Source organism: Nerophis ophidion, linkage group LG01 (assembly GCF_033978795.1).
Source record: "Nerophis ophidion isolate RoL-2023_Sa linkage group LG01, RoL_Noph_v1.0, whole genome shotgun sequence".
In the NCBI taxonomy this organism is placed as follows: domain Eukaryota; kingdom Metazoa; phylum Chordata; class Actinopteri; order Syngnathiformes; family Syngnathidae; genus Nerophis; species Nerophis ophidion.
In genome coordinates, this window is record NC_084611.1 from 77,598,289 (window position 1) to 77,618,841 (window position 20,553).

General features: G+C 41.9%; 1 protein-coding gene across 2 annotated transcripts in view; it reads right to left on the reverse strand.

The window, feature by feature from the left end:
• The window catches only part of LOC133560098 (early growth response protein 4), a 35,871-nt gene that overhangs the window by 2,567 nt on the left and 12,751 nt on the right, over window positions 1–20,553 (reverse strand). The window contains exon 2 of one of the 2 annotated variants that reach the window (XM_061912202.1): window positions 96–201. In XM_061912202.1, the coding sequence (XP_061768186.1) occupies window positions 96–201 (106 nt within the window). Of the gene's footprint in view, window positions 1–95; window positions 492–20,553 lie in introns of those variants that run through there. The other variant, XM_061912212.1, reaches the window with a different exon arrangement.

Here is a 20,553-nt window from a genome sequence, read left to right on the forward strand (position 1 = left end):
ACGGAGCAAAAAAAAAAAACCTCGTCCTTTACACGCCGAAGAAAATTCCCTTGCATGCATTTTTTTTTTTTTTTTTTTTTTTAAATTGAACTCACCGTGGCCGAACTGTGCAGGCACCGACGAGCGCTCGGCGTCGGCGAACACGTCCTGGTTGTCTTTCCGCTGCACGCCGGTGTCCATTCCCAGAGAGGAGCCGTCAAACTGCGGGTAAAAAGAATCTTTGGCGTTCAAATCCATATTGTTCAACATAATGATGCACTTTTGACAGCTCCGCTTCGCGCAGGTTGCAAAAAAAAAAAAAGGGAGGGGGGGGGCTGCAGTAGAAAAAAAAAAAAGATGCCTTAATTCCCTTCGACCACCTCCTTTTTTCTGTGTTCGATAATGATCCCCGAATGTGTTTTTCTTTTGTTTGAAAAAAAAATTAGATATTCCGTCTCGTCTGTGGCTCCGTGGTCATTTGCTTGCTGAGGCGTTCACGCCGCTGCCCTTATATACACTTCGGCGGCTCCCTCAGCCCTCCTCCCCATTCATCAGCTCCAGTGAGAGGATTCCCCGCTGCGTGTAAACTTCATGCCCATATATGGACAGAGGATGTGACGTAGCACCCCCCCTTTCAGGCTCTCTCTCTCTCGAACTCTCTCTCCTCTCCCCGGCTAGCAGAGATGGAGACTGTCGTTGCAACAAGTGGCGACCAAATCCACCGGAATTATTCCCCGAGGCGGACATGTTTGAAACAATTTGGTGCGGCGGGATGGAGACAGCAAATCAAAAATAAATATATAATAATAATATATGATTAAAATGGCAGTTCACTCGCCAAATTCTACCTTAAAAATAACAGCAATGCCCTATTTTTCCATTTACCGTAATGCACAGTGAAAAATCGACTGCAGATTTGACAGCAAACTCCTCAGTCATCAATCAATCAATCAATCAATCAATGTTTATTTATATAGCCCTAAATCACAAGTGACTCAAAGGGCTGCACAAACCACTACAACATCCTCGGTAGGGGCCACATAAGGGCAAGGAAAAACTCACACCCAGTGGGACGTCGACCATGATGACTATGAGAAATCTTGGCGAGCAAATCAAAAATAAATATATAATAATAATATATTAATAAAATGGCAGCTCACTCGCCAAATTCTATCTTAAAAATAACAGCAGTGCCATATTTTCTCCATTTACCGTAATGCACTGTGAAAAATTGACTGCAGATTTGACAGCAAACTCCTCAGTCATCAATCAATCATCCATCCATTTTCTACCGCTTATTCCCTTTTGGGGTCGCGGGGGGCGCTGGCGCCTTTCTCAGCTACAATCGGGCGGAAGGCGGGGTACACCCTGGACAAGTCGCCACCTCATCGCAGGGCCAACACAGATAGACAGACAACATTCACACTCAAATTCAAACACAAGGGCCAATTTAGTGTTGCCAATCAACCTATCCCCAGGTGCATGTCTTTGGAAGTGGGAGGAAGCCGGAGTACCTGGAGGGAACCCACGCATTCACGAGGAGAACATGCAAACTCCACACAGAAAGATCCCGAGCCTGGATTTGAACCCAGGACTGCAGGAGCTTCGTATTGTGAGGCAGACGCACTAACCTCTCTGCCACCGTGAAGCCCATCAATCAATCAATCAATCAATCAATCAATCAATGTTTATTTATATAGCCCTAAATCACAAGTGCCTCAAAGGGCTGCACAAACCACAACGACATCCTCCGTAGGGCCCACATACGGGCAAGGAAAAACTCACACCCAGTGGGACGTCGACCTTGATGACTATGAGAAACCTTGGAGAGCAAATCAAAAATAAATACACAATAATAATATATTAATAAAATGTCAGCTCACTCACCAAATTGTATCTTAAAAATAACAGCAGTGCCATTTTTTTCAATTTACCGTAATGCACTGTGAAAAATCGACTGCAGATTTTACAGCAAACTCCTCAGTCATCAATCAATCAATCAATGTTTATTTATATAGCCCTAAATCACAAGTGACTCAAAGGGCTGCACAAACCACAACGACATCCTCGGTAGGGCCCACATAACCCACATAAGAGCTAGGAAAAACTCACCCCAGTGGGACGTCGACCATGATGACTATGAGAAACCTTGGAGAGCAAATCAAAAATAAATATGTAATAATAATATATTAATAAAACGGCAGCTCACTCGCCAAATTCTATCTTAAAAATAACAGCAGTGCCATTTTTTCCATTTACCGTAATGCACTGTGAAAAATTGACTGCAGACTTGACAGCAAACTCCTCAGTCATCAATCAATCATCCATCCATTTTCTACCGCTTATTCCCTTTTGGGGTCGTGGGGGGCACTAGCGCCTATCTCAGCTACAATCGGGCGGAAGGCGGGGTACACCCTGGACAAGTCGCCACCTCATGGCAGGGCCAACACAGATAGACAGACAACATTCACACTCACATTCACACACTAGCGCCAATTTAGTGTTGCCAATCAACCTATCCCCAGGTGCATGTCTTTGGAAGTGGGAGGAAGCCGGAGTACCCGGAGGTAACCCACGCATTCACGGGGAGAACATGCAAACTCCACACAGAAAGATCCCGAGCCTGGATTTGAACCCAGGACTGCAGGAGCTTCGTATTGTGAGGCAGACGCACTAACCCCTCTGCCACCGTGAAGCCCATCAATCAATCAATCAATCAATGTTTATTTATAGAGCCCTAAACCACAAGTGCCTCAAAGGGCTGCACAAACCACAACGACATCCTCCGTAGGGCCCACATAAGGGCAAGGAAAAACTCACACCCAGTGGGACGTCGACCATGATGACTATGAGAAACCTTGGAGAGCAAATCAAAAATAAATATATAATAATAATATATTAATAAAATGGCAGCTCACTCACCAAATTGTATCTTAAAAATAACAACAGTGCCATTTTTTTCCATTTACCGTAATGCACTGTGAAAAATCGACTGCAGATTTGACAGCAAACTCCTCAGTCATCAATCAATCAATCAATGTTTATTTATATAGCCCTAAATCACAAGTGCCTCAAAGGGCTGCACAAACCACAACGACATCCTCCGTAGGGCCCACATAAGGGCAAAGAAAAACTCACCCCAGTGGGACGTCGACCATGATGACTATGAGAAACCATGGAGAGCAAATCAAAAATAAATATATAATAATAATATATTAATAAAATGGCAGTTCACTCGCCAAATTGTACCTTAAAAATAACAGCAGTGCTATTTTTTTCCATTTACCGTAATGCACTGTGAAAAATCGACTGCAGATTTGACAGCAAACTCCTCAGCCATCAATCAATCAATCAATGTTTATTTATATAGCCCTAAATCACAAGTGCCTCAAAGGGCTGCACAAACCACAATGACATCCTCGGTCGGGCCCACATAACCCACATAAGGGCAAGGAAAAACTCACCCCAGTGGGACGTCGACCATGATGACTATGAGAAACCTTGGAGAGGACCACATATGTGGGCTTTTCTGACGGAATTGTGCCCTTATATGGGGAATTAAGGGCGTTTACCTATGCAAATTGCGGAATTAAGGGTATTTACATATGCATGTTGAGGAAATAAGGGTGTGTTTATATGCAAATTATGACAGACACGCAAGCGCTAACCATTTGGCATTCAGTAACTTAAGAACAGCAGATGGGAACAATTTGGGCGTTTAAGAACACGTCATGAATTTGAATGGACTCCTCTTAGGAAATCACTTAGGAAGAAAGATAAGAGGAAAAGTTAGGAACTTATTGCTAATTGGGTCCCATTGTCCCCACAAAGAAGGATAGCGTCCGCACAACTTGAATAGTCTTGATTGCCAAAACAAAAAAGGTGCGGGGAATAACGCTCAAAGGAAGACATGAAAATGCTACAGGAAAACACCAACAAAACCGGAAAAGCCACCAAAATACTGCAGGAGCACAAGACAAGAACTAAAACACTACATACAGGAAAACAGCAGAAGAAGTCACGGCATGATGTGACAGGTCGTGACAGTACACCTACTTTGAGAAAAGACCTATAGTAAGGCATGGTCTGTTATGCCAGTGTTTTTCAACCACTGTGCCGCGGCACACTAGTGTGCCGTGATATATTGTCTGGTGTGCCAGGGGAAATTATGTAACTTCACCTAATTGGTCAAAAAAATATTTTTGCAAATAGATAGCTAGTACCCAAACAAGTAAATCAATAATTATAATCTGCAAATAGTGTGCCGTTGCTTACTGTCTGTGCTGTGTAGAACTCGGCAGGGTAACCACGTAATACTCCATGTCAGTAGGTGGCAGCAGGTAGTTAATTGCTTTGTAAAAGTGAGAATGTGTCGGGTGAGACAAGGATGATTTGTTGTGATTCAAATATGCAGAGCACAGCGGGAGGCAGTGTGCAAATAAAAAGGTATTTAATGCTTAAACCAAAAATTAAAAAAGGGAAAGGGAAAGGAAAACGAAAAGGCAATGGCTATGCAAAACGAAAGTCAAACTGAACTGGCTACAAAATAAACAGAAACAGAATGCTGGACGAGAGCAAAAACTTACGGCGTCAACAAAGTACATCCATACATGACATGACAATCAACAATGTCCACACAAAAAAGGATAGCAACAACTTAAATAGCCTTGCTTGCTAACACAAAGCAGGTACGGGGGATAGCGCTCAAAGGAAGACAAGAAACTGCTACAGGAAAACACCAACAAAACAGGAAGGGCCACCAAAATAACAGCGCAAGACAAGAACTAAAGCACAGTGTGGAGAGGCGGAGCCAGCGAACGAGCAGCGGGGCAGGGCACGCTGGAGCCCGGCCCAAGATGGCGGCGAGGAGGCGGGGGATGCGGCCGAGCCGAGAGGCGGGGCGTGCCGGGAGCGACGCCGCAGTCAAGTGTAGGTGAGTGGATCGCGCACCGGTACACAATTAACTTATATCCTCACGATGTATAAAAGGGGAGAAGGAGGAGGGATCGGGGCAGAAGGAGCAGGAGAACCCGCAGCAGTACCTGACGAGCGAAACCAACAGAGAGCAAGACGACGACGACGAGGGCGGCTGAAAAGCAACCGAGGAGCGAGCAGCAGAGAAAGAGCTGAAAAGCGACCAGACCTGAAGACAAGTTGTTATTAAAAAATAAAGCGAGTCAAACCTGCTCGAAAGCAGTGTCCTTCCTTGATTGTCCGTGGAACCCGCACGACGACACCAACAAACTCAAAATAATGCACGACGACCTGGTGGAGTATCATTTTTTAATGTTTTCCGCTGGAGGTGTGCCTCCGAATTTTTTCAATGAAAAACATGTGCCTTGGTTAAAAAAAGGTTGAAAAATACTGTTTTGATTATACAAACGAGTGATTAATCATGATTTAAAAAAAGTGAGAATAATATGATTAAAAAAATAATAATAATTTGGCAGCACTATTAATACACGATTCGGATCTACATTAGTCTGGTTTTGGTATTTTTAACGCACAGACTGTCGCTTAGTGGCCTTCATATTATTTTAGATTTTTACCTTTGGGAGATTTACTTCCAGCAGATTTAAAGGCCTACTGAAACCCACTACTACCGACCACACAGTCTGATAGTTTGTATATCAATGATGAAATATTAACATTGCAACACATGCCAATATGGCCGGTTTAGTTTATCAAATTGCAATTTTAAATTTCCCGCCAAGTTTCTTGTTGAAAATGTCTCGAAATGATGACGCTTATGTTGACGCGTGCTTGTGACGTTATTGGTTGGAGCGGACATATTATCCCAGCACCACACACGGCTAAAATTCGTCCGATTTAATCGCATAATTACACAGTATTTTGGACATATGTGTTGCTGAATCTTTTGCAATTTGTTCAATTAATAATGGAGTCGTCAAAGAAGAATGCTGTTGGTGGAAAGCGGTGGATTGCAGCTGCCTTTAGCAACCGACACACAGCCGGTGTTTTTTTGTTTGTTGTGAAGCTTTAATATGGAACAGAGCGGTCAAGCGAACATGTCTCCCGACCACATGTCAACCGGTTTCGGTGAGAAAATTGTGGTAATAAGTCGGCTCTTACCGGAGACATCAGCGGAGCTTGCGTCCTCCTGCAGAAGCTGTCAAAAATGCAGCTGCGACTTTCTTGGCTCCTCCATGGCTTCCATCAGAGACACTGGCGGTCAACCATGGGGGCGGCATGGTGTAGTGGGTAGAGCGGCTGTGCCAGAAACCTGAAGGTTGCAGGTTCGCTTCCCACCTATTGACATCCAAATTGCTGCTGTTGTGTCCTTGGGCAGGACACTTCACCCTTGCCCCCGGTGCCGCTCACACTGGTGAATGAATGATGAATGAATGATTGGTGGTGGTCGGAGGGGTCGTAGGCGCAAACTGGCAGCTACGCTTCCGTCAGTCTACCCCAGGGCAGCTGTGGGTACAAATGTAGCTTACCACGGTATAGCTCGGTTGGTAGAGTGGCCGTTTTTTTTTTTGATTGATTGATACTTTTATTAGTAGATTGCACAGTTCAGTACATATTCCGTACAATTGACCACTAAATGGTAACACCCGAATAAGTTTTTCAACCAGTGGGGTCCACGTTAATCAATTCATGGTAGCAACCGTGCCAGCAACTTGGGGGTTGCAGGTTCGATTCCCACTTCCGCCATCCTAGTCACTGCCGTTGTGTCCTTGGGCAAGACACTTTACCCACCTGCTCCCAGTGCCACCCACACTGGTTTAAATGTAACATAGATATTGGGTTTCATTATGTAAAGCGCTTTGAGTCACTAGAGAAAAGCGCTATATAAATATAATTCACTTCACTTCACCACCACCAGGTGTGAATGAATGATGGGTTCCCACTTCTCTGTGAGCGCTTTGAGTATCTAACAATAGAAAAGCGTGATATAAATCTAATCCATTATTATTATTACTATTATCAACACATCCCTCCGACTTTCAGGTATGACTTTATAATCTCACTAAAACACTAGTGAAACAATTATAAGATAAGGGATTTTCCAGAATTATCTTAGTAAATGTGTCGAATAACATCTGAATCGCTCTCACTTCCCCTAGCCTTTTTTTTACTTTTTTCTAGTGCTTCACTCTAACTTTCCTCATTCACGCAGGACATAACTGCACTTTTATTCGCAGCCGCTCCAATGAATGCCTCGTGTGATCACAGCAAATTGTGGTCGCTCACACCATCGCAGGGAAGCCGCGACCGAACCGACCCTTGGCCTTTAAAAGCATCCAAGGGAGTCGATAACACCCCTGATGTGTTCACTGGTTGAACCCAGCCGTTCACATGACATTTCAACCCCTAAAGTGTTTTTTTAACCAAACCTGTTTCTGCATCTGTCGCCGAGTGAACTCCGCGGTCTCACTTCCTCTACTACACAAAGTCGATACTCTTTGATAGGTTTGCCGCCGCGTGCTGCAGACCTACAGCTCGGGCAGACGGCGGCTGTGCAGTCACAAAAGTCACCGGGATTTTTTTTTGTACGCGCGAGAAAAGGTCTGCGTTGATATGAATGCTCTCTTGTGAAGAAATACTTTCAATGCCATCCCGGCGGGAGGAAGGTCCTTATCGGCTTTTCTCACCAAAGTTAGCAGATTTAGTTGAAAGAGCTCAGTCAACGGGAAAACGATTAACAGAGGCCATAATGTAACGTTTCCGTCTTTTGGATTTACGAAGATACTTTGCACCCCGCGACCCCAAAGGGAATAAGCGGTAGAAAATGGATGGATGGAAGATGCTTTGCACAAGCAAAAACACACAAAGAGAAACTACACCCTAAAAAATGTTGGGTTATTTTGATAACCCAACTTGTAAGTTAGCGCTCCTGAATGTAAACAAATGCCATGGGTGCATCTCCATCTGACATCGACGGTAATGATACCAAGTACAAAAGCGTATCCAGTCGATACTACAATGATGACATCAAATTGTTTTATTATCAAAAACTGCAGTCTTTTTTTTTATTGTTTTTAAACTTTGAAAATACGTCCCTGGACACAAAATAACTTTAATTATGACCAATGTATGACCCTGTAACTACTTGGTTTTGGATCGATACCAAAATGTGTAGTATAATCTAAAATTCTTGTGAAGTATCAAACAGCAGAAAAAAAAGTGATTATTACATTTGCGGTAGAAAATGGATGGATGGATGCATTTTAGCACAAGTGTAAATAGAACATGTTATGACAGAAAGTAAGCAGACATTAACAGTAAATGAACAAGTAGATTAATATTTTTTTTACAGCTTGTCTTTCATTATTTTCACTAAATAATGAAATGGTAAAATGTTACAATTAGGGATATTCGATAATGGCTTTTTTGCCGATATTCAATATTCCGATATTGTCCGTCTCTTAATTACCGATTCCGATATCAACCGATACCTATATATACCATTAATTGATTAACGTGGACTTAAACAAGTTGAAAAACTTATTCGGGTGTTACCATTTGGTGGTCAATTGTACGGAATATGTACTGAACTGTGCAATCTACTAATAAAAGTTTCAATCAATCAATCAATACAGTCGTGGAATTAACACATTATTGTGCCTAATTTTGTTGTGATGCCCCGCTGGATACATTAAACAATGTAACAAGAGTTTCCAAAATAAATCAACTAAAGTTATGGGAAAAAATGCCAACATGGCAGCGCCATATTTATTATTGGAATCACACAGTGCATTATTTTTTTTAACATGCCTCAAAACAACAGCTTGGAATTTGGGACATGCTCTCCCTGAGAGGGCATGAGGAGGTTGAGGTGGGCAGGGTTTGAGGGGGGTAGCTGGGTGGTGTATATTGTAGTGTTCCGGAAGAGTTAGTGCTGCAAGGGATTCTGGGTATTTGTTCTGTTGTGTTTATGCTGTGTTACGGTGCGGATGTTCTCCCGAAATATGTTTGTTGTTCTAGTTTGGTGTGGGTTCACAGTGTGGTGCATATTTGTAACATTTTTTAAGTTGTTTATACAGCCACCCTCAGTGTGACCTGTATGGCTGTTGACCAAGTATGCTTTGCATTCACTTGTGTGTGTGAAAAGCCGTAGACATTACGTGATTGGGCCAGCCCGCAAAGGTTTATTGGCGCTTTGTACTTCTCCCTACGTCAATGTACCACTCTGTACAGCGGCGTTTTAAAAAGTCGTACATTTTACTTATTGAAACCGATACCGATAATTTCCGATATTACATTTTAAAGCATTTATCGGCCGATAATATCGTCAGTCTGAGATTATCGGACATCTGTAGTTAAAATGTGTTACTGCATACGTCAGCAGCCAAATTAGGAGCTTTTGTTTTCTTACTTATTACTAAAAGAGAAGTTGTCTAGTATGTTTAATATTTTATGTGACGTTTAATGGATCACAGATTTTGTGTTAAAATAAAGCCAATAATGACAATTTTTTAGGTTCAATTAATTATGAAAATAAATTAAAAAACATTGTGGTACTTGTACCAAAATATTGGTATCGGGACAACCTTACTCCTGGGGAACTCAACAGTAGGGACCGGTACCGAATCCAGTACCGCTTTGGCACAAACCGAATCCCGCTAGTCCAACATGGCCTCGATTCACGTAAGATCCAACAGGGACATCATACAGTACGCGGATTGCGCATGACGTCATGCCCAGAACATGGAAGTCACCCCAGCAGCACTGAGAGCAGACTCAGAGGTAATTATGCAAATTTAAATGCCGACTCCAAAAATGCTCCAACATAAGTAAAGTAAGGCTCCATTTTTCAAAACTGCGCTAGCTTAATGCTAATATACAGTCGCTCTGTAATGATAGCATTAGCAATTTAAACACCTCCAAATATGTTAGCAAAAACTACCATCAAGATGCAATTTACAATCAAACAGCTGACAGGTAATAAGTACAATACTTACAGTACAAACTTTTTTTAGGGCGCAACAAGGGACGGCGTGGCGCATTGGGAGAGTGGCCGTGCCCTACTCGAGGATCACTGGTTCAAATCCCACCTAGAACCAACCTCGTCACGTCCCTTGTGTCCTGAGCAAGACACTTCACCCTTGCTCTTGATGGGTGCTGGTTGGCGCCTTGCATGGCAGCTCCCTCCATCAGTGTGTGAATGTGTGTGTGAATGGGTAAATGTGGAAGTAGTGTCAAAGCGCTTTGAGTACCTTGAAGGTAGAAAAGCGCTATACAAGTACAACCCATTTATCATTTATTTATTTAACAAAAGACGAGACAAAGACTAAAATGACTAGCCAACAAACATGTAAATAATTTTGTTTAAATCATTAGTACTATATTATTTATTTAACAATACCAGCCCTTACAGTGTTTGCTGAGTAAAAAAAAACCTGGTAATTGAGGACCCCTGCCCTAGTGGTTTTATGTATTGTGCGAGGCAAAGCTGCCCAAAACAAAAATCTAAATGTGTTTTACTTTGACAATAAGTGTTATTTTTTTAATTTATAACTATAAATAACAATGTGTATATTTTGTAATAAAAAAATTGGCCGCTCAGTTAATCAAATTTTTGGGGGAAAATAACAGTGTTTGTTGCGATTTGGGTCACAGCTTGCTGCAAGGTTAGTTCCCCCGGGATGCAAACGGATGACTCCGAACAAAAGCGTGTAGGTAGGAGATGACTTATTTATCATAAATCATAGCAATACAGAAAACAAGCAAAAACGATGTGTGCCGATCGGCAAAAACTTAGCACAGGAAAAGTAGAAACAATAACCAGGAATATCCAAACGTAACAGTTGCATGAAGCAAACAAAGAAGCCAGGACGAGTGTGGCGAGAGAGGTGAATAAATAACTCTCTGATTAGTGGTCGACTGCAGGTGAGCGTGCCGTGCCGACCACTAACCAGAGGCAGGTGAACCAAATGAATCCCTATAGAAACCAAAACAAACCCAGAGGTGCACAAAACAGGAACAAAGGGAGTCCAAAAATAACAGAACATAACAAAAACATGATCCGGGCCACGGATCATGACAGTGGTACCGTTGTTTTAATTTACAATAATTCAGTGGAAAATCAATTTTTCATTAAATTTTGGTGAATGCGCTGCCAGTTTATTACCATGAAATTTAGTCATTGTTTTTACAGTGAAACACTGTAAATAAATACAAATGACATCCCCTTCTATTTAGGCCCTGCGATGAGGTGGCGACTTATCCAGAGTGTACCCCGCCTTCCGCCCGATTGTAGCTGAGATAGACGCCAGCGCCCCCCGCGACCCCGAAAGGGAATAAGCGGTAGAAAATGGATGGATGGATCCCCTTCTATTTATACAGTAAAATTGTGGCGACTGAGCTGCCAGTTTTTATTACTATAAAATCTACTGCTTGTTTGTACAGTGTAAGTAATAATGTAATGTCAGTGTTTTTTAACCATAGGGCCATGGCCCATTCTTGGGCCGTGACCATACCCTAGAGGGCCGCCCAAAAAATATCTGTTTCTCAGCTGTGGTCTATATGGGCCGCAGCGGTACTCACTTGTAATACACTTTTCCACCACTTGTGGCAGTAATGATAATCTTTCATCAATGTTGGGTTCTGAGGTTGATTTGACCTTTGAGTTTTGGTCATTTCCCAAATAATATTCTTCAACATAAATACAACGTTGAAACAATGTGTTTTTTGACAACGTTTAATCAATGTTGGGTTCGGACTTTGATTTGACCATTGTCAGGCTTGGTCGAAAATAGGACTCATATGCACAGGAGGGAACAATCCGACAGGCTTTTATTTTGAAACCTTCTTTTCACCTCCAGAGTCGGGGCAATTCAACATAGGCTATAACCTGACTAGTCGGCGAAAAATGGTTCCACAAAAAGGAACAACTGAAAATCACTCCGAAAGGAGGAAACACAAAAACAATAACTAACTATACTTGGCGCAGGATATAATCTATGAAATTTATTATGAACAAAAAAAACGCTCTAAAAGGAGGTAGAAACTATGGCTAGAAAACTTCTACACTGTCTCTTATCTAAGAAACGTTAACAAAAAATGGCACTCAAAAAATTGAGGAAAAGGAAGAACTGTAAGAAAAAACTGAAAACTCACCAATTCGGCAGCAAAACTTAATAACCAAACATCACTCTGCTGAGGAAGAAAAAAAACCTCTCAAAATATCAACAAGGGAATCCACGATTAAGATATCCAAAGGCTTGGACAGGATGCTAGAGAGGCACGAAAAAACGAGACAATCTGGCACAGAACAAAGGGAGGCGTGGGCTTATAAGACACATGAGGGTAATGGGGAACAGGTGCAAACAATCAGGGATCACGGATGACGTCAGACTGATGACACAAAATGAAGGGCAAGTGACCTGAAACAAGAGGAGTTACTTTTCAAACTAAGACATGCAATTCACAAAACACAAAAAACAAGACAAGACATCTGTCATGAGGGCAGTTCTCCTGCCTTTTTTTTCCTCTTGTCTGCAAGTCTCTCCCTGGTCGTCAGTTGCAGATGTGCTGCCAGCCATCCAAGCCCACCTGCACCTAATCAACGACCTGACTTAAACCCTGGATCTCCACCCGGCCAGTGCCAGTTCGTTCGTTGCCTGTGGTACATTCTAACCTGAACCCTATCATTCTGACCTTTGCCCTGAAACCTTTTTTGAACCCTGTTTTTGTATTTCCTCAGATGCTGAACAGACTTTTTGACCCCGTCTTCCTGGAGCTGACTTTTGTTACTCTTAAATTATTTTCTCCAGTGATTTTTTGTTATTGAAAATACTTTTTACTGATCCGCAATTGGATTCAATTTTTTGAAACCGTAACAACATCCTTCTCAGCGATGTGACAACAATTGAGTTTTGGTCATTTCTAGAACAATATTCTACAACAAAAATACAACGTTGAAACAACATGCTTTTTGGTGACGTTTATTCAATGTCATGTTGTGACGTTGATTCCAACGTTAGTTATCAGCGTTGTTTCAATTTACAAACCCAACTATTTTGCAACTTTGTTTCAAAGTCAGTTTTTAAAGGGGAACATTATCACAATTTCAGAATGGTTAAAACCAATAAAAATCAGTTCCCAGTAGTTTATTTTATTTTTCAAAATTTTACCCATCATGGAATATCCCGAAAAAAGGCTTTAAAGTGCCTGATTTTCGCTATCTGTATATCCACCCCCCCATTTTCCTGTGACGTCACTGCGTGACGCCAATACAAAAAAACATGGCGGATAGAACAGAAAGATATAGGGACATTAGCTCGGATTCAGACTCCGATTTCAGCGGCTTAAGCGATTCAACAGATTACGCATGTATTTAAACGGATGGTTGGAGTGTGGAGGCAGACAGCGAAAAAAAAATTGAAGACAAAACTGAAGCTATTGAGCCATGTCACGACAGACAAAGGTAACGAGGACAAAATCGGCGATCGCCTTTTAACCAACGATTGCATCTTTTGACCACCGGAGCAACTTAAATCTGCCGATTGGTAAGTGTTTGTTTGGCATTAAATGTGGGTGGAAGGAAAGGCTGGATAGAAATATAGCTACAAATATACATACAGGTAGCCTAAATAGCATGTTAGCATCGATTAGCTGGCAGTCATGCCACGACCAAATATGTCTGATTAGCACATAAGTCAATAACATCAACAAAACTCACTTTTGTGATTTTGTTGACCTTATCGTTGGAAATCAATCAATCCATCAATCAATCAATGTTTATTTATATAGCCCTAAATCACAAATGTCTCAAAGGACTGTACAAACCATTACGACTACAACATCCTCGGAAGAACCCACAAAAGGGCAAGGAAAACTCACACCCAGTGGGCAGGGAGAATTCACATCCAGTGGGACGCTACTGTGAAAGTTCAATCCATAGTGGCTCTAACACAGCCGCGAGAGTTCAGTTCAAAGCTGATCCAAGACAGCAGAGAGAGTCCCGTCCACAGGAACCCATCCCAAGCGGAGGCGGATCAGCAGCGTAGAGATGTCCCCAACCGATACACAGGCGAGCGGTCCATCCTGGGTCCCGACGAGCGGTCCATCCTGAGTCTCGACTCTGGACAGCCAGTACTTCCTCCATGGTCATCGGGCCGGACCCCCTCTGCTTTGAGTGTCGCAGGATATCCACACATCTCTGTACCATCTGTCGTAGCATAGCTGTCGTCGGTAAAATGTGCAGAACAAATGAGGGACTTTCGCATCTTTTGACCACTGATGTACTTGAATCCGTCGATTGGTATGTGTTTGTTTGGCATTAAATGTGGGTGGAGGGAAAGGCTGGATGCAAATAAAGCTACAAATGAGGCAAAATGATGCAATATGTACATACAGCTAGCCTAAATAGCATGTTAGGATCGATTAGCATGCCGTGACCATTTATATGTTTGATTAGCCCACTCCACGTAATTCAATTTGAAACCTTCTCTGTTCGTGTGGTTACACCCTCCGACAACACACCGACGAGGCATGATGTCTCCAAGGTACGGAAAACAGTCGAAAAAACGGAAAATAACAGAGCTGATTTGACTTGGTGTGTGTAATGTGTTTGAGAAAATGGCGGATTGCTTCCTGTTGTGACGTCACGGGTGAAAGGTCATTTCTTCGACAGCGAACAATTGAAAGGCGTTTCAATCGTCAAATTCACCCTTTTAGAGTTCGGAAATCGGTTAAAAAAAAGTTTTTTCTGCAACATCAAGGTATATATTGACGCTTACATAGGTCTGGTGATAATGTTCCCCTTTAAAGGACTACGTTGTATCAATGCCTTGGGCCTGCTGGGTACTTGGACAAAAATTTAGTTTTTTAGATTTGATGATATATTGTAACACAGAAAAAGAAATGCTTTTGGAACATATCCATTTATATAATCTGGGGAAAAAAATGAACTAAGAAGGTAAATGGTTCTTAAATGTCAAACATCATCATCAAGCATTTTGTCAACTTGAAAAGGAGAAAACAAATATGTCATCTGGCGTGAAACGTCTTTCTTCTGAATAGGTTTGACAGGAAACAACAACGCTCCGTGAGTCATTGGGAATCAGACAAAACACACACAATGACAGACATCCCGTAAATTCCCCCAACACTGCGAGGTGGACGAGGCAACCTTAGCGTACGTGTCTTACAATGCTGTCACCTCCACGAGGTAGCGAGTGGTAGCGCCCTATAAGCTCCTTCACTGCGACGCTGACATTTTCCGGAAACAAATGGCTTTCACCCCAGACGTGCACTCTGACTCGGGGCCGGGTGAAGATGTTTAGCTTAGAGCCACCGACTCCGAGTCATCCCAAGTCGATTAAAACCAATCTGATCACACCAGAGTTCAGTTGGCAGGATGCTGTAGTGATAACTGCGGCGTGGCTAACCTCTCTACTCCGCCAAAATGCCGAGCAAGTAATGGCTTTACGTAATGCCAGCACTTACTGACATTGTCGCGATGGGGAGGACTCTAGACCTGTGCAGAAATGCTAAACGGAAACCTTTGTTTAATCTCCTTGCATATCTGTGAGACCAAAGGCTTTCTTAAGGACTGGCGGCATACATTAGCGATACCTTTACAAGGTACAGTCAAAGCTGTGTTTGCGGTGGAAAAAAGTAGTGTTATAAACCTTCTCTCAAAGGCCAAGAATAGTTATTTTACCCAAAATCTAAATTTGATAGAATGATGCATTATGTTTATTAGGCCTGTGCTAATTGATCAGTCACCAATTTTCCAGAAAAAAAAAGTACATGATATCTTTTGAAGCCGCCCCTGTTACGGTCATACTTGCCAACCTTGAGACCTCCGATTTCGGGAGGTGGGGGGCGGGGGGGGGGGGGGGGCGTGGTTTGGGCAGGGGCGTGGTTAAGAGGGGAGGAGTATATTTACATCCAAAATTTACCAACTCAAGTATTTCATATATATTTCATATATATATATACATATATATATATATATATTAGGGCTGGCCAACGATTAAAAAATGTAATCGAAGTTAATCGCACTTTTTCTACGATTAATCGCGATTAACTGCATTGTATACGCAAAGCCCAATAATGAATTCAAAAGTAGTGTGTAGTGCACCTTTATTGGAATATTCTCCCACATGAACAAAAGCGCCAAAACATTTGTTGTGCAAACACAATTTAAATCAGTACTTGTTAAACAGTAGCAGTTAAATAGCATATTTTATGAAAATCAACTCAAAAAATGTAAATACAAACATTTAAGCTTATTTCCACAGCCAGGGTATTTAAGTTATCCTGTTTGTTATGGAAAATAAATATAAACTACATACAAATCTCTGAGCCACAAACATAACATCCGAACAGGCAATTTCTGAGGTAACAGCAGGAACATTTTTTTTTTATCAGGAATCTTATGTTTAAAAAACCTATATTATAGGTAGTGGGCTGTTTTAGGGAATTTTTGATCAAATTATCCGTAGTAGCAATATTAATAATGTTGTGTTTATTCTGCGTAGTGCACTTAAAATAATTACGACCATATCCAGGAATTGATATGATGGGAATTTTCCGATTGTTTGCTTGGTGCTTTGATAAACTGAACGCATCATATACATGGTACTATATTGTGATGTTATGAGCCAGGGGAAAAAAGAACTACCCTACCCAGCATGCAACAGGAGTGACGAGCATGCGCGGTAGCCCGGTATAGGTTGTGTCGCCATAACGGCATCTTGTATGTTGTGATATGCACGCTCTGAAAGTAAACGTTAAGAACTCAGCCAACAGGCCTCGTCTGCATTATTGATAAATAGACAGACAACACATATAGTCCGCTGCTTCACAGGCCACTGGATGTAGCCGGCAAAGTATTCCCATGCTAGCTAGCCGGTCTAGCAAGCACGCGTCATTCAGTCCAAAACGGCCCGATCTATCCACATCCAGAATTGTCTGGCGGTCGTAAGTGACCACGCTGTAAGCCAGCCATGAAATTTGCAGAATTGTCCAGTATTTTGCCAAATGCTCCATCTTTACCAAGAGCCCCTCGACGCCGAAGCCCGTCCGGGCGCCGCCATCTTTATAAGAAAAGGCGTTAACAAAACAAAAGCATGTAAACAACATCCGCAAATGCGCGATAAAATAATTGTCGCCGTTAATAGATTGATGAGTTAACTCGTAATTAACGCATTAATTTGCCCACCCCTAATATATATATATATATATATATATATATATATATATATATATATATACATATATACATATATATATATATATATATACATATATATATATATATATATATATATATATATATATGTGTGTGTATTAAATATATATATGTATGAAATACTTGACTTTCAGTGAATTCTAGCTATATATATTTATTTTATTATATATATACCGTATTTGTCGGACTGTAAGTCGCAGTTTTTTTTCATAGTTTGGCCGGGGGTGCGACTTATACTCAGGAGCGACTTATGTGTGAAATTATTAACACATTACCGTAAAATATCAAATAAGATTATTTACCTCATTCACGTAAGAGACTAGACGTATAAGATTTCATGGGATTTATCGATTAAGAGTGAAAGATTGTTTGGTAAACGTATAGCATGTTCTATATGTTATAGTTATTTGAACGACTCTTACCATAATATGTTACGTTAACATACCAGGCACCTTCTCAGTTGGTTATTTATGCCTCATATAACGTACACTTATTCAGCCTGTTGTTCACTATTCTTTATTTATTTTAAATTGCCTTTCAAATGCTATTTTTGGTGTTGGGTTTTATCAAATAAATTTCCCCAAAAAATGCGACTTATACTCCAGTGCGACTTATATATGTTTTTTCTCTTCTTTATTATGCATTTTTGGCAGGTGGGACTGATACCTTTACTCCAAAAAATACGGTAAAAAAAAGAAATAGTTGAATTTCAGACGGCAGCTATTAAATACACAGTAATGAAAACACAGTTGTTCTACTAACTGTACTCAATAACCAGGCGAGGTGATGAAGTTACGTCTCTTTACTGTGGGCTTCAGAACCGACTCCCTCACTTGCCGTCAGGTGCACAAAAACCACGTAAATCGTTGGCCAATCAAAAAGCAACCCCACAACGCTATAGCCAATATTCACCAGGAGATGGCAACAGACAATAAAGATCAATCTATTACAGACGGCGTCGCCATGGCTGTAACTTCCTCGTTCTTCTGCTTTGTCTCCTTGTGTGCAGTTTTTTATTAAAATCTGTAGATGTTGTAACATGATTGGGCAGGCAAGCTGTTTATATAGTGGGAAAGCGGACGTGAAAACAGGCTGTCCCCACTCAGATCTGCATGGAGCTGGAGGGGGCGTGGCCTCCAGCTCCGGCTGAATTTCGGGAGATTTTCGGGAGAAAAATACCAGTAAAAATATAAATAAATAAAAAAGTACTTTCTTACAGAAATACATGTACTACATGCAATTGCATATCTTCGAAGCTTGAATAGTATCCATCCATCCATCCATTTTCTACCGGTTATTCCCTTTCGGGGTTGCGGGGGGCGCTGGCGCCTATCTCAGCTACAATCGGGCGGAAGGCAGGGTACACCCTGGACAAGTCGCCACCTCATCGCAGGGCCAACACAGATAGACAGACAACATTCACACTCACATTCACACACTAGGGCCAATTTAGTGTTGCCAATCAACCTATCCCCAGGTGCATGTCTTTGGAAGTGGGAGGAAGTCGGAGTACCCGGAGGGAACCCACGCATTCACGGGGAGAACATGCAAACTCCACACAGAAAGATCCCGAGCCTGGATTTGAACCCAGGACTGCAGGAACTTCGTATTGTGAGGCAGACGCACTAACCCCTCTTCCACCGTGAAGCCCTGAATGGTATCCAATAATGCAAATAATATTATTCATATTTATTTATTTGGTCCTGTCCAGCCACTCAGGCAAATCATGTTGTTGATGTAGATGCCAATATCTACACTCCCTACATTCCTTTTTGGACAATCAAAGATAAATTAAAACATGTGTAATAAGTGCTATATCGTATTGATACTGCATACATGTTTTCAAATAAACTTTGACCAACCAACTAAAAACACGTTTTGTGAAAAATTAAAATATATTTGTGAATAACTGCCTATCTGTCTGTGTTGGCCCTGCGATGAGGTGAAGACTTGTCCACGGTGTATCCCGCCTTCCGCCTGAATGCAGCTGAGATAGGCTCCAGCACCCCCCAAAACCCCGAAAGGGACAAGCGGTAGAAAATGGATGGATGGATGCTTGACTTATGATTTCAAAGAAAGTTTTCCATCAAATTGTCTGTACAGTTAAAAAACACACACTATTCCCCCCCACAATTGATTTTGCAGTAAAAACAATAATTGGCAGCTCAGTCGCCAGAATTGTACCGTATAAAAAAAGAGTTATACAGAGGCCTACGGGGTAGTCATAATTGTGACGTGGCCAGGCCAACCCTCCCGGATTTTCTGGGAGACTCACGAAATTCAGCGCCTCTCCCGAAAACCTCCCGGGACAAATTTTTTTCTCCCGAAAAGCTCCCGAAATTCAGGCGGCGCTGGAGGCCACGCCCCCTCCAGCTGCATGCAGACCTGACTCAATGTTGTGACCCTCTTAAACAGGACAATACTGCCATCTACTGTACATAGAATAGAATGTAAATATATTCTACGTTTAAGTTCAGTCAAGGAACATATGCATTAGGGAGTCTGTTCTGAAGCCCACAGTAAAGAGACGTAACTTCATCACGTCGCCTGGTTATTGACTCCAACCCAATATATTACACCGTCGACGAGCAAAATGAAGAAATATGCTTGCAAGTTCCAGAACGATTGGAAACAAGAATTTCAGTTTATCCAGGAGAGTTCGAAAGGGAAGGGGTATGTTGCCTGTAAATTTTGTAGAACAGACTTCTCCATTGAACACGGCGGCCGAACGGATATACTCAGCCATGAATGGTCAGCGAAGCACAAAGCGTCCGCAGCGCAGCATCGTTCACAACCCAGTATCATGGCCCACCTCGCAAAATGGAGACCCGATGCTGTATCTTATGCTGAGACAAAGATGGCTATGCCGATAGCTGGAAGCAACATCCCGTTCTCATTTGCGGATGTCTACAACAAATCCGAGGATATGTTCCCAGATTCGGAGATTGCTCGCCAATACGCAAATGGGAGAACAAAGGTTACTCAAATAGTGAAAGGTAAGTGTTGTTGTTGTTGTTTTTTAGTGAGCAGCAAGCACAGTACAGTTAGTAGAACAACTGTGTTTTTATTACTGTGTATTTGATAGGTGCCATCGGAAATTCAACTATTTATTTCATTTATATATATAATAAAATAAATATATATAGCTAGAATTCACTGAAAGTCAAGTATTTCAAACTAATATATATATTTATATCCATCCATCCATCCATCCATTTTCTACCGCTTATTTCCTTTTGGGGTCGCGGGGGGCGCTGGCGCCTATCACAGCTACAATCGGGCGGAAGGCGGGGTTCACCCTGGACAAGTCGCCACCTCATTGCAGGGCCAACACAGATAGACAGACAACATTCACACTCACATTCACACACTAAGGCCGATTTAGTGTTGGCAATCAACCT